The sequence below is a fragment of the Somniosus microcephalus genome, chromosome 12 (genome assembly GCF_052327205.1).
Source record: "Somniosus microcephalus isolate GS21.2 chromosome 12, FLI_Smic_1.0, whole genome shotgun sequence".
Lineage (NCBI taxonomy): Eukaryota > Metazoa > Chordata > Chondrichthyes > Squaliformes > Somniosidae > Somniosus > Somniosus microcephalus.
This window is the reverse complement of record NC_140998.1, coordinates 194,752,820-194,780,508: the sequence shown is the minus strand read 5'-3', so window position 1 is coordinate 194,780,508 and position 27,689 is coordinate 194,752,820. Positions and strand designations below refer to the sequence as shown.

General features: G+C 43.2%; 1 protein-coding gene across 1 annotated transcript in view; it reads left to right on the top strand.

The window, feature by feature from the left end:
* LOC147109842 (rap guanine nucleotide exchange factor 2-like) overlaps positions 1-27,689 on the top strand; it is a 109,417-nt gene that overhangs the window by 45,428 nt on the left and 36,300 nt on the right. Inside the window, 4 exon segments of the mRNA XM_086003900.1 lie at positions 14,587-14,827; positions 15,555-15,929; positions 21,631-21,842; positions 24,537-24,660. Of these exon segments, the coding sequence (XP_085860026.1) occupies positions 14,587-14,827; positions 15,555-15,929; positions 21,631-21,842; positions 24,537-24,660 (952 nt within the window).

The window sequence follows — 27,689 nt, the reverse complement described above, 5'->3', positions numbered from 1 at the left end:
GAATGTCATGGGGATGTGGCGAGACTCTCTCTTGTTGAAGATGGTCATTGCCTGGCACTTATGTGGCGCGAATGTTACTTGCCACTTATCAGCCCAAGCCTGAATGTTATCTTGGTCTTGCTGCATGTGAGCATGGACTGCTTCATTATCTGAGGAGCTGTGAATGAAAACAGTATGCAATCATCAGCGAACAACCCACTTCTGAGCTCATGCTGGAGGGAAGGTTATTGATAAAGCAGCTGAAGATGGTTGGGCCTAGGACAATGCCCTGAGGAACTCCTGCAGCGATGCCCTTGGGCTGAGATGATTGGCCTCCAACAACCACAATCATCTTCCTTTGTGCTAGATATGACTCTAGCCAGCGGAGCGATTACCCCCTTATTCCCATTGCCTTCAATTTTACTAGGGCTCCTTGATGCCACACTTGGTCAAATGCTGCCTTAATGTCAAGGGCAGTCACTCTCACCGCACCTCTAGAATTCAGCTCTTTTGTCCATGTTTAGACCAAGGCTGTAGTGAGGTCTGGAGCCGAGTGGTCCTGGTGGAACTCAAACTGAGCATCGGTGAGTAAGGTCCGCTTGATAGCACTGTTGAAGACACCTTACATCACTTTGCTGATGATTGAGGGTAGACTGATGGGGCGGTAATTGACCGGGATGGAATTGTCATGTTTATTGTGGACAGGACATACTTGGGCAATTTTTCACTTTGTCAGGTAGATGCCAGTGTTGTAGCTGTACAGGAACAGGATGCAAGTCATGACATATCTGCACATTTACTGTGAGTTGCTGCGCAGTTCTTTTTACCCATCCTAGCCAAAGACAACTGCTACTGGGAAGCATAATACGACTTCTTTAGTAACTCAGGTACTCATGGCTATCTTCCTCTTACTTATTTTCTAATAACCTTTGATTAATATCTATTAAATTCACCTTATTGATATTGTCCATAGCTTACAGAGATGAACAATTTTGGGAGATTACCTGATAACCACATTATTCTCACGTCACAAGGGATGTGAAATAAGCAGAGGAATTGCAGGACTCGATTGGAAAATACTAACACAGACAGATCAGGAAAGGGATCTGGGGTCATATTAGGTTGATCTTTCAAAACATCAAGCCAATATCTGGCTGGTATCAAGAAAGCAAATGGTACGTTAAGTTGCAACGTTCCCTATAAGCTGTGCGGCTGCGCAGCTCTCTGTCGTTCCCGCACTGCCCAGGACTGGCTTTTGCAATGTTAAAGTTCAGACATGCGCGAATCTGTGAATCCCGTGCATCCAAAAAAATGTTACGGGGAACATTGTTAGGTTGTGTAAATATTTGAATAGAATGTCGATCAAAGGCGGTTATGCTGTCACTATATAGCGTGCGAATCAATTCGCACTTGTGGGAGTATTGTGTGCAGTTCCTGAAGCGTTACTACAGGGAGGATGTAACTGACCTTGAAACGGCGCAGAGTAGAGCTGATTAGGAAATCAGAGATAAAACATCTGTATAAATTTGCAGAACTAGGACTTTTCTTGTTGGCGAGGAGACAACTGAGGATGAATATAGTGAAGGTATTCAAATTAATAAGACTCAGGGATATAGAGGATCAGTTAGGACTGTTTGATTTGGTGCAGGATTGCAGAACAAGAGTGCATTCGTATAAGCTGAAAAAGGGAAGACTCAAGTGAGACGTAAGAAAGCATTACTTAACTGTGAAGATGGTCAGTTTTTGGAATAGCTTACCACGGGAGGTTGTAGGGACAAGTAGGTTTGATCTCTAAGCTCAAATTGGACAAGCATCTTGAAGAGAAATCCATCATTGATTACAACTGCAAGGACAGCAGGAAAACTGATTAAATGGAGCTATGGAGGAGTGGATCACCTACCCTTTACAGACACTGTCCAATTTCCATTCTGTTGTTTTCAATGGAATGAAAATCAAGCGGGTGCTCCAACGGGTGGGTGATCCATCCTGCCAGATCACCACTGGGGCAGTGAAAGCAAAAAATGTCCGCGTGGCTTTTGCTGGTCTTGAGGTTTTCTGTTTCTGAGAGCCCAGATCCCATATTACTGACAAGTGATTTTCTGTTGTATCCCATTCAATTATTTTCAGGCCAGTTCATTTATTTTACAGTAACTAAAAAACAAAATACTGCAAATGCTGGAAATCTGAAATAAAAACAGAAAATGCTAGAAATATTTAGCAGGACAGGCAGCATCTATGTAGAGAGAAACAAAGTTAACGTTTCAGGTCGATAACCTGAAACAATTCTAGCGACAGGTCATCGACCTGAAATGTTAACTTTGTTTCTCTCTCCACAGGTGTTGCCTGACCTGGTAAGTATTTCCATCATTTTCTGCATTTATTTCACATATTTAGGAAATCATACCATTTGCTGCAGAATGCCTATAAAAGTACAGGTTGGAATGGTCTATTTCAGATCTTTAAGAATAATTACTGTGGTGCAGCAGGCAACTTCGAGCAAAAAGAAGCTTGTACAGTAAATGTATTCTGCAGTTGTGCTGCAAAATTGTTTCGCTTGTAGCGAATTAAGTCATAAATATTCAATTGTTTATAAGCATTTCAATGCATTCTCTGCTTTTATGAAAAAATAGCTCTCAACTGTGATGATTCAAATGACTAACTCAATACAGCTAAGCCTACCTCTCTACTGCTGTGGTGATTGAAGATTTGATTGAATTGATAAAAGGAATACTTAATCAACACCATCTTTAAATACCTTTTAATGCTGGTTACTAGTGCTAGTTTGTGTTGAAACAGCAATGTTTTTGTGTGCACCGAGTCTAGGTTTACACTTCATTGCAGTATTGAGGGAGCTCCGCTGCACTGTCGGAGGTGCCATCTTTCAGATGAGATGTTAAACCTCTCTCAGGTGGACGTAAAAGGTCCTACGGCACTATTCCAAAAGAGATGGGGAGTTCTCCCAGTGTCCCGGTCATATTTACCCCTCATTGAACACCTGACAAACAGACAATCTGATCATTCATTTAATTGTTGTTTGTGGGAGCTTACTGTGCGCTTATTGGGTGCCACGTTTCCTGCATTACAATAGTGACTACACTTCAAAAGTACTTAATTGGCCCTGCCTTCTGTTACCTGGGCCCTAAGCTCTGGAATTCCCTGCCTAAACCTCTCCGCCTCGCTACCTCTCTTTCTTCCTTTAGTACGCTCCATAAAACCTACCTCTTTGACCAAGCTTTTGGTCACCTGCCCTAATTTATCCTTATGTGGCTCAGTGTCAAATTTTTTGTTTAAAATACTCATGTGCAACGCCTCGTAACGTTTTACTACGTTAAAGGTGCTATATAAATACAAGTTATTGTTGTTGTAGTAGTTGTTGTTGTTGTAAAGTGCTTTGGGACATCCTGAGGTTGTGAAAGGTGCTATGTAAATTCCCCTCTTGTTGGGTCTTTATATGACATTGTGATGACTGCATTTGCTGGATTAAAGTTGAGGCTAGAACATTGACCTTGACCACTTGTGTGAGGTCATTAAACTTCTTGCAGCACTGCATCCAGGTCCTCGGGGCTAGACTCCTGGCATTGACCTCCACGGCTATCTGCTCCCACTGCCTTTTCACTGTGTGTCTGTGGCGCCTCCTTGTCCCTTGCGGATACAGGACATCTCTCCTCCTTTCCATCTCCTCCACCAAGGCCCCCAGAGCAGCATCGCGAAATCTGGGTGCCCGTTCTTTCCCATGTTCAGCCGTTAATTCAGTCTTTCCCAGGTCAGAATGTCTTCCACAATGACTTCCAGTACCTGCTCCAGCCACAATGCACCTCCTCTTTAAGTGGTGCAGGCTAGCTTTAAGCAGTGCAGGTTAGCTTTAAGTAGTGCGAGCAATTATCGATTTTGGGTCCCACGCTGATGCATGCAGCCAATCAGCAGCGCGTTTAACGCTGGCTGCACGCAGAAATCGTGTAAATGAGCAGGCAGCATGAAAATGGCATCCTGTCTGCATTACATCCAACAGACATGGGTTAATCGCGCAGCGTGATCCCCGCACACGTTTTTCGGGGCTATCCAATTTAGCACCCAGTGTTCCTTTTCAGACTGTTTTCCTTTGAGTTTGTATAGCATAGCCCATTTAATGATGAATAGAGGCAACCAATTGTGTGGGATTATTCTTGGCATTTAGATTTATGTCCAGCCAGATTGCTTTATAGATTGATGGTTGATAACCCCATATTTCAAACCAATTTGATTTTTAACATAATGCGTGTAATTTGTTCTGAAATTTTACTCAAATTCTATTGTGTGCTCACCGTATTGGCAACAGAGATTTCACACCTTAACGTGTGAAACTACTGCTCTCTTATTAGATACTGCCATACATGTATTCAGGCCCTTTGTGGCAGTAACATCACAGTTACTAGCCAGTTGTAGGAAACTGAAGTGATAGGAACAGCTTTTGTTTCTATACATCAGCCAACAATGAATTTTGAAAATAGTTCTCCGTGTTTTTTGTAAGTTTTACCTCGGGTCATGGAGTGATGTTTTCACATTGGCTCCTTAAGTCACTGAGACATAGAAACGTAGAACATAGAAAAATAGGAGCAGGAGTAGGCCATTCGGCCCTTCAAGCCTGCTCCGCCATTCAATCTGATCATGGCTGATCATCTCAATACCATGTTCCCCCTCTCTCCCCATACCCCTTGATGCCTTTTGTGTCTAGAAATCTATCTATCTCCTTAAATATATTCAGTGACTTGGCCTCCACAGCCTTCTGTGGTAGAGAATTCCACAGGTTCACCACCCTCTGAGACAGCACCATTAATATTATTTGTCTGGGGAACTTTAAAGATGGACATCAGAATATCTTGAGGAGAGAAGCAATTAGCATTGAAGTATCCATTTCACATTTTAATGATCCACCTTTAGCACTAAATAAGAAAATGATTATCCCATGAGTGAACTTAATATACAGTAGGAAACAATGGAATACTGTACTCAGTTTATTTTATTCATGAGAAAGAGCTCACTCAAATTCACAGATCTTGCTCAGTCATAGAATGAAGTAGATGACCCACTGGTTTGAGTTGTGTATAGGAACAATTAATGCAGTGAGCAGAATTAGTTTTAATTGATTTTCTGAATTAATTTACGAAGAATTGTACTGGGTTATATTTTAAAATATAAAGCATAAATCTAAATATTTCTTTTCTTTTCTATTCCGCCAGCTGCAAGTTCTTATAGTGAGTATTGTGGCATATGTGTGTATTAATGTTATTCTGGTCTAAGTAATGCAGTGTTTGCTTTTAGCTCGCAGTGGTTTCTGAAATTGCGCATTTAGTCCTTGTATCTGTTTTCTCTGCTTCAGTTACAAAAAAGCTTTTTGGGGAGTAAAGTTGGGAAGATGCGTCCATAACTCCACATAAGTCAACAGAATTCATGTCATTACATGGGCAGTCGCATTTACACTCCTGGAGTTGTAATATCTAATTGCAGGTCGATACCAATTTATTTGGTACGATTATCAACACCATTAATTGCCAAGTAGGGTTGCTGAATCTTAAATCAAGCTAAACAAAATCAGCCACTTGGTACCCCAGTACAATTTCTCCAGTTGCTTTGTGCTCCCTACAACAAAAAAGGTTCAGATTTATAGAAAGACTTTCTTGTTATAGTTGTCTCAAGCTGCACACTATTGTTATTCCACCTAATCTATATAAAAAGTACATTTTAGAACAATAAAACAGTTCAAGTGTGTTGTTAGCAATGTAACAGAAGCACATAATGGGGTCGATTTTCCTGGAGCCGTCGGGTGGGGTTTCAGGCGTGTGGGGGGGGGGGGAAATCACAAAAATAGGGGGTCACGACCCCCCCGCCTGATTCCCTGACCTGACCAGAAATATTTAGATTTATGCTTTATATTTTAAAATATAACCCAGTACAATTCTTCGTAAATTAATTCAGAAAATCAATTAAAACTAATTCTGCTCACTGCATTAATTGTTCCTATACACAATTCAAACCAGTGGGTCATCGACTTCATTCTATGACTGAGGCGGGACTGGTCGTCGGGAGCCTAATGCCATTTTAAGGGGCCCTTGCTATTTTCAGCCTTATCCCACGCTAAACACGCCTGGTGGGAACCCCGCTGATGAAACCTGGCGTGAACAATGTCGGCTTGCTTACTTTCAGCTGCAGGTCAATCAGGAAAGAAGAGATTTAATCAGACAGCATTTGTAGGTTGCAGGACCTTGTTGTTTCAGGCTTGGGGCAACTTGTTCAAGGCTTAGGCACAGCAGTGGAAGGTTGGAGCCTCACACACTTCTCCAGTGTGAGCTCCTGGGAAGCCCCTCTCGCCACCCTCACTCAGCGCTTCCTCAACTGAGGCACCTACCAGAAGCATGGGAGGCCTTTTTTTCCTTCCCCTCTTGGCATTAGAGGACCTCCAGCCCCAATCGCGAAATGACACAACCCACAACTGCAGAAGTTGCCATCTGAAATTTTATTTACAATAACCAACTGATGGCATTTAAAAAATAAACACAACATTTCACCCAAGTGACTACCCTTGTGATTAGTGGTGCTTTATTTTTCTCTTACGCGTGCTCCTACGTAGTGGATTCCCTGTGGCTTCAGCAGATGTGGAGGCCCCTTGCTCACTTTCCTGCTGCTCCTATCTCGACACCTTTGGCGGGCGTCCTCTGGGGTGGCGAGCCTGTGAGGGTTCACCAGCAGCCTGCTACTCCTGTGGCTGTGCAGGAGTTGAGACGTCTATCTCCGTTGGGTGTGGACTCCGGCGGGGCTCTGACCGAGGGCTCTGCAGTGGCATGGAAGTGTGAGCGCTTGGAGAGGAGCCCCCACTTCCTTGAGGTCTGCCACCAACCTCCCTCTCATGGGTCAGGTCCCCCTCAGTGCCTGCAAGTGGCTTGAGAGCAGCTTGCTGCACATCAGGGGGGCCATGGGGACCCGTTTCTACAATGGCAGCCCTACTCAGAGGGCCTGCCATGAAGGTCTGCTTTCTCTGCTCAATAGCTGACCATCGCTCCTCCAGAGATGGCAGTCTATTCTGAGCACTCACCATGTTTTCAACACTTTGGCGACTTAGCTCCTCCATAGCCGTAACCATCCTCTCCTCTACTGTAGCCATCCTTTCCGCGGAGGTTGCCATCCTTTCCGTGGCGATGCGTTCATGCGCCAATGACTCCACAAAGGCTCTGCTCATGTTCGCTATGGACTCCTCCATTCGCTCCACACTCGCAGCGACCCTGGAGACAAAACCTGCCAGACACTCCTGCATCTGTGCATGGAGATCCATCACCTCTTCTCTTGCCGATGGACCCAGAGGCAGAGGGTTGACATGCAGCAGAGCTGAGCTGGCAGAGTCCTGCGCCCTCTGACGAGGACTCTCCACTGCTGTCCCTGTCTCCACCATCTGCTGACGCTCACTTGTGAGCTGTGATACACCAGGTGACAACACTACTCTATCTCGCGAAGGTCCCACCGAGGTGTGAGTGTCTGCGCTGGTGCTGGGTGCACTGAATTCTGCTGACGCTGCGCCCTCAGAGGTCGGAGCTTCCTCTGAGGCGTCTGGCTGCTCAGCCTCTTCCTCCTCCGCAGTGGGGACGGGGGCTTCGGATGGTCCTGTGGGGGAGTAAAGGAAAGAGTTAGAGATGTGATGCCAAGGTTACATGCACATTGGATTTTGCAGATGTTCATAAGTCCAAATGATGTAGCTTCAGAATCATAACAGCGACTCATGCTATGTCAATGAGAGAGATGGAAAACTATTCTGTCACCAGCTTGCGGACCTGCCCCTGTCTCTCCTTCCCCAGCTTCCACAGCCACATCAGCCCCGACAATTTCCAGGACTCCGTCCTCCCAGGGGGTCAGGTGGGCTATTGAGGGTGGGCCTCCTCCAGTCCTGGCTCGCTCTCTGTTATTGTGAGCTCTCGTTTCCTGCAATGAGGGAGACAAGTGGAGTTTGAGTGAGAATGAAGGAGTGAGTGTAGAGATTGCATAGCATAGATACTTAGAGGGAGACAAAGATGGTGTGAGGCTGCAAGACCAAGGGCCCTCCCTGTGTGTTGTCAGTTGGGCTCAAAGCATCAGAGTGAGAGGGAGTGTGAGGGCTGCATGGTGGAATAGTTATGTGAACGTTAGCATAGAGAGAGGGGGAATGGGTAAGGGTGCATGGATGTGACTGTGAAGTGGGATGTGGAGGAAGAGAGTGCTAAAGCTGAGTGCTGGTGGGGAAAGGCAATGGGGATCAGTTTGAGGGTGATGGAAACTTCATACTTACTTTTCCTGTACGGTGAAGGTCATGGAATCGCTTCCGACACTGTATCCAGGTTCTTCTGGTGACTCCTAGCGAGTTGACATCTGCTGCCACCTGCATCCATGCAGCCTAGGTCTCAGTGGGAGGCCTCTTCCTCCCTGACCTAGGGAAGAGGACCTCCCTGTGGGCCCTCACCCCATCCAATAATGCCTGCAGTGAAGCCTCATTGAATTTGCTGCCAGCTCGGGGTCTGGCACTGGCCACAGCTGCTGCAGGCTCCTCTGCCATCCTGTGTGGTTCGTATGGAAGCCTGCAGAGGTTGCAATGCTTGCTATAGATTTTAAAAGCACCACGAATGATGACATCATACTGTGGGGCTTTCTGACTGAAAATAGTCAATTAGCAAGGGTTCCCACACGCTGGAAATGAATTGGCCAATTGAGGGAAAATTGCATCAATCTGGCAGACCCATTTACATTCGTGTGGGGACCCTGACATTCGGGGAACCCGACAATTCCCCGCACCTGCGGGAAAATTGACCCCAATATGTTTAGGCAACCCCTCCCTGAGAATATGAAGTGTAAATTTGACTATGAAAAAGTAACACAAACAATATTGCATCTATATTAGTTAATGTTTACTGATATGAAAGGACTTCTGATGAGAAAAACAGAAAATGTTACAAGCACACATCTGGTCAGTTAGTGTCAGAGAAAGAAAGAGAATTCGAATGAAGGGTCTGACTTGGAACGTCGAGCTGTCTTTCTCTTTCTGATGACCTGCATTTTCTACTTTTCTTTCAGGTTTCCAGCATGCACTGTTTTTCTTTTTAACTGAATCTGCCAGTGGTGCTCATGAGTTATTTCCCTTTCGAACACATGATTTAAAAGCTGTAAGGTATAATTAGAGATACAGCAGTGATATCATCTCAAGAAAAAACATCATTGCATTTTAAAAGTTGACTACAGCTGATTGTATAGTAAGAAAAATTCAAAAACTACTTGCAAAACATCCCCTAGCTATTACTAAATAATCACTGCTGCCATCTTGACATACTGGTTTCAAGGGAATGTGATGGCCCAGAAATTCGGGTCAGGGGTTTCCCACAGGTGCAAGCCCCCGACCTGCACTTACCTTGCGCGCCGGCAGTTGAGCTGTAGGGCCCCGTGGAATTCCGCTCCGGGGCTTGGCCCAGCTCCCGGCGCGCTGTGCTTGCATGTCCCAGGGGCGTAGTTAGTGCGATGCGTCCCCTGGGATCACGTGAGCCATGGGCAGCCATGAGGAGGGAAAAGCCCATTCATAAGATTGACAGGAAGACCTGTCTAAACTTATGAATACTATGGGCCTCAAAATAGCAGTAAACCTTAAAATAAATTTTTAAAAAATCATACTTTTTCAATAAATTACAAATTACATTAAATAACTATTTTAAACAATAATTTAAATTTTTGAAAAATATAATTTTGTAAAAAAAGGGGCTAAAAATAAACTTACCTTGCTTTAAATTATTTAAAAATAATAAACCTGTGGAAAAAATGTTTTAATTTTAATTAATTGACCACTTACCTTGTAAAAAGCAGGCCTTACGCCTGCTTTTTAAATGTGTAAATCCTACAGGCTTAACCTCGCATGAAAACCTGCAACAACAAAAAACTAAGTTCAAAGCGCATGCGCAGCCTTCCCTGCACGCACGTTCGACCTCTGAACCCCTTCGTTCAGAGGATCGGAAGTGCCGGTTTCCCGCGCATGCGCACTTCCATTCGGCTTACGGGTGAGTACCCCGTGCGAACTCACCCGTGGAGAGCCGAATTTCTGGGCTGATGTGTTTTTTTATACCTATGACTGACATTTAGTCTTGCTTGCTCCATTGTTAGTCTCAAGTGAAAAGGATTGAGTGGGCTCAATCCAGTTTCCTATGGACATTCCTGCACAGCACTCTGCTACTCTGAATTAGGCATTAATTCAACAATTATTTTTTAAAGGATAAAAGAAAGACCCAGTGGTAAATGGAAATCTTATACTAACTTAGTAAAATGGTTGCTTTAAGATGCATTTTGAAGAAAGCTGGTAGAAGAGAAGCTGTGCTTTGCACGTGGCCTACAGTGATTGAGGTTGTAATTTTGGTTGAGAAGTATTGTATATTGAACGGTAATGTTCTCCAGTTTCAGCCAGTAAAGTCGATCAATATTAGTTCGGCACTAAATTTATTCTCTGTAAGTAGCTGCCCATATTTTATTCACTATCCCATCCCGCAGACAAAAATAAAAATGAAAAACATACAGAGATAGTAACAAGAATACTATATTTCAATACTTTTCAAAGAATAATACTTTTCAAAGAATAACTCTTGAGATTATAAGTATGATTGCATAATCTGAGACTTCCAACAGGGAACATTGCTCACAGTGAGTGCATTTCAGGAAATCACGGGCGCACAGTGCATGAGTTCCCAAGATGTGCACCCTGTGAGGAGTGCTGAATCATGGAATTAGTCTGTACGGAATCATGGAATTAGCCCGTACGTTCTTAGGGCAAATGTCAATCACATTTGTGTCAATCACAGATAAGGCCATCTCTGATCACTTCCTTGTATCGCTCTCCACCCACATACCCCTTTCCCCTCCCAATCCTACTTCCTTCTGTGTCAGCCCCTGGAATAAGCTCTCTCCCAATTCACTTACAACTGCAATTTCAAAATCCCAACTGTCTAGTCTTTGGTCCTCCATTCACCCTGACATTTCTGCAGCTACCGATCTGATCAACCATACCCCCAGCACCACCTTTGATGCCCTAATCCCCATTAAAACCACTATTCTCTCTCATCCTGGCCATTCCCCCTGGTATGGCCTGCATCTCCATTCCCTTAAGTCCAAGGGACGCAAACTTGAACAGATATGGCGAACAATTGGGTTAGCAATTCACCGCCAGATCTGGCCGGACCACATAAAGCACTAAAGGGTCCTGCTCTCATCTGCCAAAACTGCTCACTATTCCAGGATCATTCTGGGATTCAAAGATAACCCCGGCTTCTTTTCTCCACGACAAACCATCTTCTTAAACCCCTCTCCCCGTCTCCTCCGCACTCACCTCCAACAAGAAGTGTGAGGAGCTCATGGACTTCTTTGTCACTAAGATTGAGACCATCTGATCAGCTGCCTCTGCCACTTCCCTCTCTTCCACTAGCCCACTGGGCCAAACTTTCTCTAAGGTTCCCCCCTGCACTAGCCCTGAACTCACATCTTTCTCCAGTTTCTCTCCGATCTCCCTTCATGCCCTCTCCGAGCTCATCTTGTCCATGCGACCCACTTAATGCTCCCTCGACCCTATTCCCACTGAACTGCTGACCACCCAACTTCCTTTCCTGGCTCCCATGTTAGCTGATATTGTTAACGGTTCTCTCTCCTCAGGTACTGTCCCCCTCTCCTTCAAATCTGCCGCCATCACCCCATCCCTCAGAAAACCAACCCTTGACTCGTCCGTCCTTGCAAACTACGCCCCATCTCCAACCTCCCTTTCCTCTCCAAAGTCCTTGAATGTGTTGTCGCCTCCCAAATCCATGCACACCTTTCACGGAACTCCATGTTTGAATCTCTCCAATCAGGTTTCTACCCCTGCCACAACACCGGAGTGGCTCTTATCAACGTCACAACTAACATCCTATGTGACTGTGACAATGGTAAACTACCCCTCCTCATCGTTCACTGCCCATCTGCAGCCTTTGACAAGGTTAACCACACCATCCTGCTCCAACGCCTCTCCACTCGCCTGGTTCCATCCTTATCTATTTAATCGTAGCCAGAGAATCACCTGCAATGGCTTCTCTTCCCGCTCCTGCACCGTTACCTCTGGTGTCGCCCAATGATCTATCCTTGACCCCCTCCTATTTCTCATTTACATGCTGCCCCTTGATGACATCATCCGAAAACACTACGTCAGTTTCCACTTGTACGCTGGCGACACCCAGCTCTACCTCAACAACACCTCTCTCCACCCCTCCACTGTCTCTAAGTTGTCAGACTGCTTCTCCGACATTCAGTACAGTATGAGCAAAAATTTCATCCAATTAAATATTGGGAAGACCGAAGCCATTGTATTCAGTCCCTGCCACAAACTTTGTTCCCTAGCCACTGACTCCATCCCTCTCCCCGACAACTGTCTGAGGCAGAACCAGTTCACAACCTTGTTGTCATATATGACCCCGACATGAGCTTCCGACCACATATCTGCACCATCACTAAGACCACCTTTTTCCACCTTCAGTACGTCACCTGACTGTGCCCCACCTCAGCTCACCTGTTACTGAAACCCTCATCCATGCCTTTGTTACCTCTAGACTTGACTATTCCAATGCACTCCTTGCCGGCCTCCCACGTTCTACCCTCCGTAAACTTGAGGTCATCCAAAACTCTGCTGCCCATGTCCTGACTCGCACCAAGTCCCGTTCACCCATCACCCCTGTGCTCGCTGACGTACATTGGCTCCCGGTTAAGCAACAACTCGATTTTAAAATTCTTATCCTTGTTTTCAAATCCCTCCATGGCCTCGCCCCTCCCTATCTCTGTAACCTCCTCCAGCCCCGCAAGCCCCCGAGATATCTGCGCTCCTCAAATTCTGGCACCTTGAGCATCCCTGATTTTAATCGCTCAACTATTGGTGGCCGTGCCTTCAGCTGTCAAGGCCCTAAGTTCTGTAATTCCCTCCTTAAACCTCGCCGCCTCTCTACCTCTCTTTCCTCCTTGAAGACGCTCCTTAAAACCTACCTCTTTAACCAAGCTTTTGGTTATCTGCCCTAACATCTCCTTATGTGGCTCGAAGTCAAGTTTTGGATTTTTAACACTCCTGAGAAGCGCCTTGGGACGTTTTACTATGTTCAAGGTGCTATATAAAGACATGTTGTTGAATGTGACTTCATCTCTGCTGCTTGTTATTTTACAAACTTTTTCTGCTTTGTTATCCTTCATCTTCACGAGTGTATATCAAATTTAAATTTAGTGAGAAAATTGCTATTACCTCCTTAAAATTAGATGATTTCTCCAGAGTAATTAAAAATGAGTTTTACTAAATGCAGACCAGAATGTACGTGATGCTAAAACTGCAGGAAGGTAGCATAGACAATATGGCTTTTTTTTAAAGTCTAGTACCAAATTTTAGATGACCAACAAAGGTTACTTTAACAGCCCAGATTTTGAGGTCAACAGCGAAGGAACGGTGCTTGCCGTTCATTACACTTACAGCTGCCCACAGACTTTTCATGGGCTTTTGAGTGGCAACTTACAGTTACTCGAGATCCTTTTCAATATGGTGCCTTCTAGCGGGGATCTGTAGTGCGTGTGAGTAAAGCAAGCAACAGTGTGTCTCTTCATCCAATCAGATTGAAGAATCCTCACCGAGACATGCAGACTAAACCAGGAAGTATAAATTAGAAGATTCAATATAAAATCATGTACAGAAAGTGAAACAAAGAGAGATGGGATTGAGAGAGAAAGATAAAAGAGACAGAAGGAAAAAGTTTTTTTTTAATTCTAAAATCTGATGGAATGAGACTCTACACTTGTAAAAGTACGTTTTCAGTGCCAGAGAGGTTGTTCAGCAGTAACTAAGATTTATCATGCTGTTAAAATTTTACTTGCACCTGAATGCACAGGCCCTGACTCTTTCTGGTATGTTTAGTGGGTAACTGGTGGGCACATACGGAAACTTCATGCCCTTCATGTATTTTAATGCCGAATCTACCTGCGAGGTACTGGTGTAGTGAAGCTTGTGGAGGAGTGGAGCAAATCGGACAGCAGCTTCTGGATTTCTGCATTTAATTGCGCATGTGTGGATGCCAGAACTTGCTGTCCGATTTACTCCATCATAGCGGTGAACGCTGATAGTCTTAATGGAAAATCCGGGCCATGATGTATTGGAAATTGGATCTTTAAGAAAATAATTTTATGTAAAGAATGGGTTTACAAAAATAAATTGTTCTGTTGCTAACAAAAAATCGTCTATAACAACATAGTTTTATTTGCAGCAATATAGTCAGATATAGAAGTAGCACCTAAATGATGGATTCGTTATTGAAGGTTATCAGCATCTGACTAGAGTTCAAATGGAATATTCAGCCCCATGACCTCACTGTGCCATTAACTGACAAACTGATGTAGTCTTTGTCCTGTTTATAACTGCGTACTAATGAACAAAAAGAAAATAATATTGTTGTATAATATAGTGTGGGGCAGGCTTGATAAACCAGCTGGTCTTTTCCTGCCCGTTGATTGCACATGTTTGTATAATAATCTTAATAAAGCGGTCTTTCTTTATGCTTCTCACATATTCAGCTTATTTTGTTTTTCGAACAGAGCTACCAGATCAAGTTTTAAGAGTTTTCAAGGCAGACCAACAAAGTCGCTACATAATGATCAGCAGAGATACCACCGCAAAGGAAGTGGTAATTCAGGCACTTTGAGAATTTGCAATGACTGCTGCTCCTGAACCATACTCGCTATGTGAAGTCTCCGTTACTCCTGCAGGTGTTATCAAGCAAAAACGACTTCCGGATCAGCTATCAAAGCTCGCTGACCGAATCCAACTTAGTGGCAGGTAAGGATGACTAAAATGCCAGAATCAATGTTCCTGCAAGGAAACCAATTAAAATAAACTTTTATTTACGTTGGATTTGGATGGGGAAACACCAAGTTTGAAGATATATTTAGAGCATTATCTATAGGTGTAATGCATACAAGCATAGCAGCATGTCAACCTCTGAATCAAATCGGTCACTACTTTGGGTGAATTATTTTTTGTCTCATTTTGTAAAGTGTTCTTTTCCCCCTCCGATTGCTCCCAACCCAATGTTCCCAGTCCTCTTTTCAGGGGCTGGCCACTGGGAGGTGCATAGAGGCACCTGAGTTCATTTACTGCTTGATGTTTTTTTCAGGGCCTGCCCCTCATGGAATTCAAACTCAGTTTGGCAAATCATCAAGAAGAAGGTTGCAGACATCAGGCAAGCTGTTGCTGCCGATGTTGCATAAGAAAATGTATGGCTGCAAATCCAGTTTGAGGATAGCATAGTGGGTGATGTGAGAGATTTCTAAAAAGTTGTGAGAATGTTAGAGCATCATAGGAAGTTCTGTTTCTGCTCGACTATTGATCTGAATGCAATGCAAAAAAAGTTGGGACGGGGAGGATGACAGTTAATTGCTCGCTGGTATAAAATAAATTGAAAAGAGAAACGATTTACACACCTGGAATAAGTCTGATCAAAGTGTTGTTGCTGTATTGTTTTCCTTTCAGTTAATGTAATGTTGGTTATTTTTGCCTCCCTAAGGTACTACCTGAAGAACAACATGGAGACAGGGATACTCTGCTCAGATAAAGATGCTCAGGAATTGCTCCGGAAGAGTCATATCATGCTGCTACAACTAAGCACTATTGAAGTTGCCACCCAGCTCTCCATGAGAAACTTTGAACTATTTTGTAACATTGAACCCACCGAGTACATGGATGACTTGTTCAAACTTAAGTCAGAAACTGAATGTGTCAATCTGAAGAAATTTGAGAACATTATCAATCAGGAAACATTTTGGGTTGCAACAGAGATTCTTCGAGAACCAAACCAACTGAAAAGGATGAAAATAATTAAACACTTTATCAAGATGGCACTGCGCTGCAAGAACTTTAACTCCATGTTTGCAATTATCAGGTAAAAAATATATATACCAGTAAGAGAAACTTTTACTTCTAAAAAATGTTTTTTTTAAATCACGTTTAATTCTTGTATTCACAGAACAGAATCACAGATACCCCACAGTGCAGATAGAGGCCATTTCGGCCCATCGAGCCTGCACCGACACATATCCCACCCGATCCCCGTAACCCCTACACCAACACATATCCCACCCTATCTCCGTAACCCCACGTATTTAGTCCCCCTAACACTAAGGGTCAATTTATCATAGCCAATCAACCTAACCCGCACATCTTTGTAGGAAGGACTAAACTCTGATAATGGTACAAGTTTCTAATCACCTTTTGCTGTAAATAGAATGCAAGTAGTATAAATGTTCGATTTTAGTACACAATCCAACTCTATCATTAAGTTCAGCGAAAATGTACCCCTACCCCAACTACCTTTGGGTTTAGAGCTGTTAACTAAGGCCTAGAAATTCGAGTAGGCCGAAAACGTGCCGGTAACCGCGCAGGCCAAAGCTAATGGCCGCCCGCTGAAAGAACGCAGACAGGTATTTTGGTGCTGCCTGCTAATTGACATGAGCAGAGTGGAGAAGCTGTTGTGCAACGTGCTCTTTCCGGCGCTAACCTCAGCAGGAGGCTGAAGATCGCGTCTGAAGGATCGGTGCGGGGTTTTGACTGCTCCTGGGTTTTGCTATCGAGTCTGCTGATGGTGCTGGAGAGGGATGGTGATGCACCAGCTTGCAGCTAGCAGTGACAATGCACTAGCCTGCATACCACATAGGTGATTCACTCCCTGGTGAGTGGGTCTTATAGCACAGGCTCAGATCTGGAGTGACCGTGACTGGAAACACCACATAAAGACTGTGATACAGATGTCCTTAAATCGTTGCATGAGGCATCAATGGAAATAAATTTTTAAATGGGGAACATGAACTCTTGGTCAGGAGTTTACTGGTGTAAATAGTGCAGAAGAGAGTTCAATTAAATTTTTAACAACAGCAGACTTTTGAGAAACTCTTGGTGAGAATATGCTGTCAAGCTTTTTAAAAGCAGACTTCCAAACTTTGCATCTCATTTTATCAGTTCCTACACTAGAAAAACCCAATGTTTAAAATTTAAGGAAATGCAGCTTTGATTTTTCTTGATATTATTACAATTGTAGTACAGTAGAGTTTATTTTAAAAGTATTTATCTCCGATACTGTTTGACTGACATGGGGGGAGATTTGATGCATCTCATTGGAAGCAATTTTCACTCCAATAGCGCTGCATAGTTAACAGTTATCCAGCAGCAGCTGTTTACTGTATGGATTGTAGCACACAGCCGCTTTCTCCCGCCTCTACTCGCTGTCAACGTCTTCGCGCACTGGCGTGCTTTGGAGAGGGCTGTAAGAAGAGTGGCAAGCTCCAAAATGAATAGCGTGCGTCAATTCAGTGTTGCACGGCAATTGACGTCACAGTTCCGCTAATTAAAATACTTGCCTGAGCACAGGCAACGGCAGTGCTGCTGACCTGCTGAAAATGGCATCCGCCGTGGGATCCGCCAGAAGTGGGGTGGCCGCCAATTTTTTCAACAAAACAGGCCTTAACGGCCAGCGCTAACACCTGCAATTTCTAGGCTTAAGTATTCAGCCATGTGGCATTGCAATATCTGTCAACAGAGAAGCTTAAGATGGTTGAAATATGGTGAGGTGTCTGGCAATAGGTACTTTGGAGACAAGTTCAACAGCAACAGCACAACAACTTGCATTTATATAGCAGCTTTAATATAGAAAAACATCCCAGGGTATAAAACTGAGCGAAGGCTTCATTGGCTTGAACTGAAAACCGTAACAGTCTCAAAGTAGCACTTAATGAGGTGGGTGTTGAGCTGGAGCACAAGGCCTCTGTAAAGTCTGTGGGTTGTGCAGTTAATAAATACACAGACTTCAGAAGTAACAAACAAACAGGTCTTTACTATTCGAAGGTCCGGGCGAATCTGCCCCAGCAATCCTGCTACAACACTTATATACTGGTGTGGTCACTATCGGTATTACAGTATACAGAAGCCAAACAAATAGTGCCACACCTAAAGTAGTTCCCTTAAAGGTGAACGGTTACATTCAACAGTTCCCTTAAAGATAGACGGGTACATACACTACAGCCTCTTTGTACCGTATTCAGAGCACTAACATTTTTCTCTAAAGCCCTTTTTAGTGTTTTACTGGCATGTATGAATGTTTATTTTCAATTTCACCAGGTACTTTGTGTGATAATTTGTAAACCTTGCAAGGCTTTATTGAATTTAATGGGCAGCAGATTATGAAAGGACAGTGGAATGGTGCAGTTGGCCCAGTAAAGAACCAACTAATACAACTATAAGGATGGAAACAAGAGCAGAAGGGGATTAGGGAGAATGTAAAAATGATAGCGAGAGAGGTAGCAAATGGAAACTGAGCCATGCTTGATATATGACTCCGGCTGAAATTAAACATCTACTACATGCTACCACAACACAAAAGCAAAGCACTGCGGGTGCTGGAAATCTGAAGTAAAAACAGAAAATGTTGGAAATACTCAGCAGGTCAGGCAGCAGCATCAACATCTACCTCTACACATATGTAGGAGAAGCCTGCAGAGAGAGCTGTAAATTTAAAATACCTTCTTTTGTAGTTCACTTTGCCACGCTGGGATCCTTGAACCACAACACAGTGCTGGGAGCACTTGCATAAAAATGAATTTTCATCAAAATTGTATTATGTAGAAGTTGTAACTGAAATCTATCGTTATTCTGTGTGTTGTATTAAAAAAAACGAATCATATGTTAGTGGAAATATCACAGAAGATGGAAAGACGTTGCGGTACTGTAGACTTTAATAGCAGTCCTATATTGGTTTGAAATTACTCTGTTGACAAAAATTTAAATGCATCACTATCCTTTCCAAATGACTCTAATGTGAAGCTTGACCTGATGAGCATCATATTTTCCTTCAAATGATGACTTACTAGAGTAATCTGAAGGAGTTGTAATTCTTCACTTACAAAGCTGTAGTAAAGCTTGATTCGGCAAATGTGTTTCTTTCTATTGGAAATGGAACAATGGCAATGATGAGCTTCTAAATGGAGGGACACAAATGTATCCTTTGCTTTTACTATTGTAAGAAAAGGGAATTAGTGTTGAATAGAGCATTTTCAAATGTGAAATGTTACGCCTTTTTATAAGTTTCAAAATTGTATTGAAAAGTAACAAAAGCTGAAAAACATTAAAAAAAACAAGATTTATTGTTAACACTAAAAGTTGTTCAAGTGCATATTGTGCAAAGATTGCAACCCTACTTAAGGATGTTTAGTGTACAAAATTTTAATGAGTTATATAAATAGTAAATCTCTGACATAAGTTAAAATATTTGCTTGGAATATATCTTTTATTATGATTGAAATATTTAGATTATGTAACTAGTTTCAGTTACAAGGAAAAAGTTTGTAAATTGTAGTCCCAGTGCTAGAATATTGTAGGGGCAAAGGATAAGTGGGTTAGACCAGCAAAGGAAGTCTCCTGTGTAGGGTTCTCAAAATTCCCACATTCCCCCAAAATTATGGATCAAGGGACCCTGTTTGGACAAGTTATTAAAAACAGGGTCCCCAAAATGGCTTCTGTAACCTCGTGACCAAAACCGACAGGATTTTTGAAAGCAAGGCCCTGCAGACAGGCAGGCCCCGAAACGAAACTTAAAATGCAGGAATCTGTGAAAAGGACACTCTGGAGCCAGACAGCTAAAGTATACACAGAATATGCATTCATTCGCCTTGAAATAGATCAAGCTAGAATGGGCCTAGAATCGAGGCCATTAGGCTTCTGCATATTTAATCAGTAACAGCTCACAGTAGCCATCAAGTCAGGATGGGGACAATTAAGCTTCATCCATGACAAACAACCAGGACATCGGGGCCATTAGACCTGGAGACAACTGCTCCAGTAGTCGTTAAAATAAATGGCTGTAATCATTTAAACAAGCCCGCCAAAAGTTAGACAAAAGGACTGACCTGATTTGGCGCGCAGATAAGGAGTTGAAGAACGGGTATAATTGTAGGCCCATCAGTGGTGATCGCTCTCTTGCTCTGCCCTCTTATCGTTTGGCTTTTGGCCTGCTGCCGCTCCTTCTCGTACCCTGGCCTCATGGCGGGCTCTCTTCTCGCTCCCCGCGCTGCTCAACAACCAAGGACGCCCATTACACCGGGGCCAAACGTGGGAGAACAAAATCCGATTCGAAATCGCACAGAACACACAGGCCACAAACGGGCAGACGAGACGAGACGAAGAAGAAGGTGAACCGGTAAAGGCAGAGAAGGGCAGCGGAAAGACGCATTGGGGGACAAACGCCCAGTTATAAGCTGGCGTTTGGTGAATAAGTTGGTATTGTGTGTATGGACAGTAAAAACCCCAGTGTAAGAGCCCAGTTTTATGAATAAGCTGGTATTTTAAGCATGGGTAGTGAAATCATCTAGACGGTAAAAACCGCTAACCGACCCCCAACCGCAACGTTACCACTGACGGCCGCCCAGGGAAGAAGAAGACCCATCGCGACTCGACGACGATGGTAGCTGAGGAAAAAGGAGGGTGCTACGCATCAACAACTTCAGCGCCGCGCCCTGAGACCACGTGGTGACGGGATACCCCAAAGGACAGCAAGAGCGGACCTCAAAATCAACCCATTTAAAGCAACAGGGTTTGGATTGGTGAGCATGAATTCCTGGCCCCTCATAGCTTAATCTAGTTAGGTATAGGGGGTGGGGTAAGGATAAGGGGATTGTTAATGTAGTTGTTTTCCCTCGATGTGCCGTGTGTTCCCCATTCCCATATAAGTGTAATTGTTTATGCCTGTATTTCATACCAGTAATTTTCATAAGATTGTTTTATTCTGCTTTTAATAAAATGTTGGTTTTCTTGCACCAAACCACTTGTCTACTCGATTTTCTGTATCGCCGCCTGTACCTAAGTCCGGTGTCTAGAACCCAGGGGCGTGGGAGCGATTCGAAGCGCTCCAAGGCAGTCCGAGGTGAAGCTGACTGGGCGCCGCCACCCTCTACACTGGCAATCCCCAGTGCTTGCTGAAAATGACAGTGAGCCAAGGACTCCTCATTAACCAGCATTACTGACTTTCGCAATGAATTTGAGGTGGAAATGGAAAGTGGGGTGTAGCGATTGTTACATTTTTTCTGTTCATTGTTAGCAATATTAAAGCTAGAGCTGAATAATACAAACAGAGAATATATTTCTGCTTTAAACTCAGAAAAATGTAAAGTTTATTTGAATCGATCGTGGAAAATATGAAATTCTAATGGTCTAAGTTGTGCTGTGGATCTTATTGTCTTATAAAGATGCTGTGTTTACAAATGAGAAATGTTTCTGCAGGACGTGTTCACCGGTTATGTTGCTAAATGTGTGCTGCACCCTTGCTGAATGGTTTTGGCTACTGATATTGTGAATTGAAACCTACCCACAATCTTCATTTCAACTCATAATGGCAAACATTCAATGGTTCATATAAAAAAGGGGATACACATCATTTCTGTCTAGTGTTTTAGAGATTGAAACATTGCAGTTTAATAAAAAAATTTTAAAGGTGGCTAAATTTCAAGTTAAGTTGGCGGTTTACTTCTTAAAAGACCTGTTTAGATTTTGTTGTAAGTAATACATATTGTAATTTTGTTTTGTCTTCTCTCAAAACCTAGTGGTCTACAACTTGCACCAGTGGCACGACTGCGGAATACATGGGAAAAACTTCCACGCAAATATGAGAAGTTATTTCAGGATCTTCAGGATTTCTTGGACCCTTCCAGAAATATGGCTGAATACTGCAATGTTCTCAATAACCAGAACCTGCAGTCTCCCATTATTCCTCTCTTCCCTATGATCAAGAAATATCTGACATTCCTGCATGAAGGTAGCTCTATTTTAAAAAAAAAATTGTGACTGTGGTTTCATTTTTGCAGTTTTCTCTACTTTAAATATCAGTACTTTTTTCACACCATGCTCATGATTTGTCAATTATCTTGTTACGGTAGCACATCTTGCATTACCATTTAATTACTTTGTGGGGAATTTTAACCTGAAAAAACTTGGGGCGAGGGGGAAGTTAAAGTGTTAAAAGTCTAAATCCTGACCCCAACCCGCCTCCGACCCGCCCACTTCTGGGTTTAACTGAGGGGTCACGGGCAGTCAACCCACTGCCAGGAGGCGGTTTGGCACTTTAACTATGATAATGAGGTCTGGAAGCCTCATGATTTAAGCTGCTGTGTAGGTTTGACTGTGGTTGGCCGGGAATCCCAGGCCTCAGGACTCCCGGTAGCTGCAGTGAGGCGAGGACCGCCATGACTGTTGCACTGACCCCTATTTATGCCACGCTATTGCGTGTTCAGCAGTAATTTCAATTTCATCTCGGGCCTTAGGTGACTAATATAAATAACTCGAGCTTTATGAATTTATCTGAACCACTCAATTAAATTACTGTGTTGTGATCATTTCTAGTTATATCCTATTCTCCACTAGATGAAGCTATGTCACCATAGGTCAATTTATTTGTTTCCCAATAAAGGTACACTTGTGTATATTGTATCTTGTATACATCGGAATGCTAAAGAAGGGAAATATTGAAAACAAAGTTTTACTCTTGTCATTGAGCTTGTGCAAGCCCATCACTCTTCAAGTATGAGGAAATTATGTAGTCACGATATGACTTGGAATTTATCAATAACAGTCTGTGATATGGGGACTGAAAATAAGAAGAATTTGAGGATCTTTCTTTTATTGGGTGAAGGGGTTCCAGGCCACTACCCTGGCCTGAACCCGACTGATGGGGCCCACATCCACCGATGTGGAAGCCAGTACTCCTCACCTCACTGGGCGTACAACTCTCCACAGATGCACCGGATCCCAACTGAGCCAAAGGTGTAGGTACTGCCGGTGTAGGAATCCCTGCCCCTGGCTTTGTCCCATTGCAGTCAATTGCCTGGTAAGTGTGAAGGAAGGTTTTGCCCCTAACAAGGCCTGGACACTCTGCACTCCACAGGAGAAAATGCCACAAATTCTTATTTTTTTAAGTAAGTGATCAGCCTCCTAACACAGCATATGGCTGCAGTCGGGTGCTTGGGTAACCCCTCCCCCCAGGATGGACAGACACTGGTGCTTCCAGCCACCATCGTGGTCTTTGTTTTCTGGTAGATTCTGCTGGTCTCCTAGCAGAGTTGCAGCAGCAGACTCACAAACCCCCCAAAAGATTTCTGTATTGTTCTTTATCCTTTATAACAGTTAACTTTCAAAGAATACTAAAATATAGACTGAAAGATCAATGACTGTTAAGGTGACTTTTATTTGTCAAGCTGAGAAATGCTGATGGTACTGGAAACTGCACGCCATTGGGCCTAGGTTTTTAAAAAACTAGGTCAACATCCCTGGGCCGCCTAGTTGAGAGGTGATGATAGAACTGAGCTCTGGAGGTTACAAACCCATTAGTTTCTTATGTTTATTTATGATGCCCTGCTTTTGAAATGCATGAATAGTAGAAATGGAAGTGAGCCCAACAAAGCTTTCTGTCCTCAGTGACATTCACTTCGACCATTCTGAGCTGAGTGCAAAACACATGAAAATCATGACTTGAAAGTAGAATTGGTTAATCTTTGCATTCAGCAAGGCAAGGGATGTTAGTGTTGGGAAATGGCTTCTTTCCTGCTTTGTGTATCGTCTCAGCATCAATTAATCCCACATTAGATGCACCACATTCAACTGCACAGTAAAGCTTCCTCTATTTTTTGGTTAACTCAAATCTTTGAAGAGAACTTTCGACTGCATTTCATACATTTTTTCCAGCATTCTCACCAAACATCCTTGTGTCCCTTCAGACTGAGCTTTGTTGAGTTGAGGTTGCTAAAGCTCATTTTACATAAGAATGTTATAAAGTTGAAGAAAGCTTTCATCCCGTCAGTCTCGGCTGAGCTCAGACCGAGGTTCCTTAGCTGAAATGACTCTATGCTGGTCCATGCTGCTACCAAATCCACTATCAAAACAATTTTTTAACTTTACATTTTTATAGTGTTTGCAGGCATTTGGATGATGTAAAATCCTGGGAAAGAAATTGAGTTTAAGAAAGTAAAACACAGGAGAATCATAGGTCTCACTACACAGTCTAATCTTTCAGAATGCCATGTATTTATAATTACGGTGTGATTTCCCTTTAACCTTCCATTTTCACTAATTAATTTGCAACGTCTACGTTAGCATAGCTGCTAACCATTAATAGCTCTATCCTGATTTACGGTCGGTGCCGTCCTCCTACCAACATCCCTATTATTGAAAGCAATACTCATCATGCAGCCTCATACTCTGACTCATTCCTTCACTGTTATAAAACTTTGGAATTCCTTATTTCACTCAGTCTTTCCTTCCTCCTACAATTTTCAGACATTTAAAACTCAAGCTTGCTGTCATCCATTCCCTACTTCCTGATTTACCTTTTCAACCTTGATGGGGTCTCAGTCCTTCGCATGGGGTTCTCTGGATGTTAAATAGACATTTTAATGTGTAAAATTGAAATCTGTTTAGCTGTCCTCGTCAGGAATCATTTTATTTTTTCTTCCCTTAGGGAATGACTCCAAAGTGGAAGGTTTGGTGAATTTTGAAAAGCTACGGATGATTGCTAAAGAAATCCGTAATGTTGGCTGTATGGCTTCAGTTAATATCAATCCTGCTTTTATGTTCAGAACAAGGTTCGTGCTATCTGTTCACAGAATAATGGAATCCATAGTGATGTAAACTGAGCCAATGAAAATTATTCATTGCACAGAATTAAATACCTCCTCAGAAAGGCTGGATGTGGATAAAATTGCTTTTTGTTCTTAAAAGAATAAGCACAATTCAGATTGTTTCAATCCAGAAAACACAGCAGCATTGGTGCTCTGAGGACACAAACACCTTGCTTTCCATTGAAGTAACCTGCCTGATACCTAAGTGCTAAGAATTGCATAATCAGCAAAAAAAGTGTAATTATGTTAGTTATTTAATCATAGTTATTTTGGCGCTGTATGTTTTTGGTGTTTCATCCAGGTGTACAGTGTTTCACATTTTTTTGAAATGTCTCTTTCTTCTGCAGTGCAATGCAGGTCTTACATTAGCAGTCTGTAGACGACAATTCAGAAGTGTCTTATATTTTATACTATTGAACAGGAGCTAAATGAATGCATCAAATAGCTCCTATTTGTTACTATAACTGACAAAATTGTGTACAGTCCCGTATTTTGCATATGCACTGTTTTGATTTTCCAAAATCAAAAGTATTAAATCAGTTCAAGTTTGTAAACCCATGATGGTGAGAAATTGAAAGTACTGACCAAAGAACAGCTGTAGTAACTTGAATAACAAAAGCCCTCCCATAGCGTCCTTGCACTCATTTTACTAGTTCCTCTTGGAACTCTCTTTAAAAAAAGATCGTGGTAAAGTACATACATGTGTATCAGCAAGGACTTGCATGCAGCAAGCTAGCATGTGCACCGTTTTCAAAAAAATTAGATTCCGATCCTGGGCCTCCTCCAACTGCCGGCGCGCAGTGCTTGCGTAACCCAGGGGCGCAGTTAGTTCGATGTATCCCCTGGGATCACGTGGGCCATGGAGAACCAATGGTAGCAGGGAATGCCCATTCATAAATTTGACAGGAAGAGCTGTCAAAAGTATAAATACTATAAGCCCCCAAAACATAACTAAAACTTCAAATAATTTTTTTTTTAATCACATTTTAAAAATCACTATAAATTACATAAAATAACTATTTTAAACAATATTTTAAATTTTTGAAAAATTAATTACAGTTTCTAACGGGGCTAAAAATAAACTTACCTTTCTTTAAAGTATTTAAAAATAATAAACCTGTGGAAAAAATGTTTTAATTTTCATTAATTCACCACTTACCTTGTTAAAAGCAGGCCTTGCGCCTGCTTTTTAAAAGTGTAACTGCTGGAGACTTAGGCCTAGAAATTCAGTTGCTTGCGCCACCAGTTTGCGCCCAAAGAGGCCACTCAGAGGCTTTAGTGCCACTGGCCACAAACACCGCGATATTTAGCGGGGTGCTAATGGCGGTGTTAGCCTGTAGCGCTGCGCCGCCACCGATGACGTCATCGGTGTGCGCAGCGCCCCGCTACAGCCCCGAACGCCATATTAGGTCGCGCTCGCCTCTTCCGCGCCGGCCACAAATAGCGACCGGTACACAGGGGCCAACCTGTGGCGGTAGTGGAGTGAGTTAAGGTGGAGGTGCGGCCGGCCACTTTTTCGGCGGCCGCCTGCCTGCACCTCCGTCCCCGGCCTCCTACACCCACCCCCCCCTGCCACCCGCGGCATTGCCGGCTGTTTCCCGAGAGCCCGGCACTTCTCCTTGGTGCCGGGCTCATTTGCCGGCACTCGCGAGCGGGGATCGCGCTGTTGCAGCCACCTCCCCCTTAACAGTAGGAGGAAGGCCTGCAGTACCGCTGCGTGCCGTGCCGCAGCGGGTGGTGCTGCGGCACTTTGCGCGCCGATATTCAGTTTCAGCGCCCCAAGCGGGGCGCGGGAAGCCTCGTTTAGCGGCCGGCTTCCATTTGGGGCGCAGAAACTGAATATCCCGATGGCGCAAGTGGCTCCGCGCGCAGTGGTAATTCCGGTGCCCAGGTGAGCTTGGCGCCCCAAACTGAATTTTTAGCCCTTAGACTCCCGGAAAAACCTGAAAAAAACCCCAAAAGTTCCATGCGCACGCGCTGCCTCTCCGGCGCACGTGTTCGACCTCTGAATCCCTTCAGTTAAGGGAACGGAAGTTCTGGTTTCCCACGCATGCGCTGTGCATGGACGAAACTGGCACTTCCGTTGGGCCTACGCGTGAGTACCCAGCGCGTACTCACCCGTGGGGACCCGAATTTCTGGGCCAATATATATGATAAATTGTCAGATTTTTAGCCCTGAAAAACAGTAACTGTTTAAAAAGTCTTTTTAAAGATAGACATTTAAAACAATTGACAGTCATAATTATGTGGACAATTAAGTATTATAATTACAATATACATCCCCTTTCCTGCAGCATTAGGGATTGAGTTTGACTTCTGGTTTCATCAGTGGTTCAGCTTAATGTTGGGTTTGTATCTCCCTTGACAGTAGTTGATAGAGATACATTTTAATAAACTTTAGGTACTTATAAATGGAAAATTGGATTTTATTTTTTTAACTTAATTTACTTTTACAGGGAAAATAACCACATATTTATACATAATTTGTTAAATACTTCCACTGTAGTGGAAAAGTTTTATTCTAAATATTTATCTGTATTTATTGGCATCCTGGTAGCTCAGATGGTGGGAGTGATTTTTGAAGTCTCAGCATTCAGTGATTTTTGGGCTAAGCTGCTGATGGATTGCAGTCCCAGTATCTGTTTATCGATCTTATGTAGAGGGAAAAGTTCCATTCTTTGTGAGTGGAAGAGATTGGCTGCTTAAATTGTACCTTCCTTCTGATCATAAAGTGGTGTCGAGAAATATTGAGTTAATTTTGTTTTTAATATTGTCAGGATTTATTATAACTGCTATTTAACATCAGCCCTGCATGAGCTTCAACTCCTGCTCCAACTGTTCTGCCGGAGTAGTAGCTTCTTTTAAACCAGTGGGCAGAGATGCTTATAGTGCTGTAAAGTTTGATTGCCAAGTTGAAGCAGGATAGGGCTATCTGCAGAGTAGTTGCTGGTTTTTATTTCCCTTTCACTCTTCATTCCGTTTCCTTCATTTTT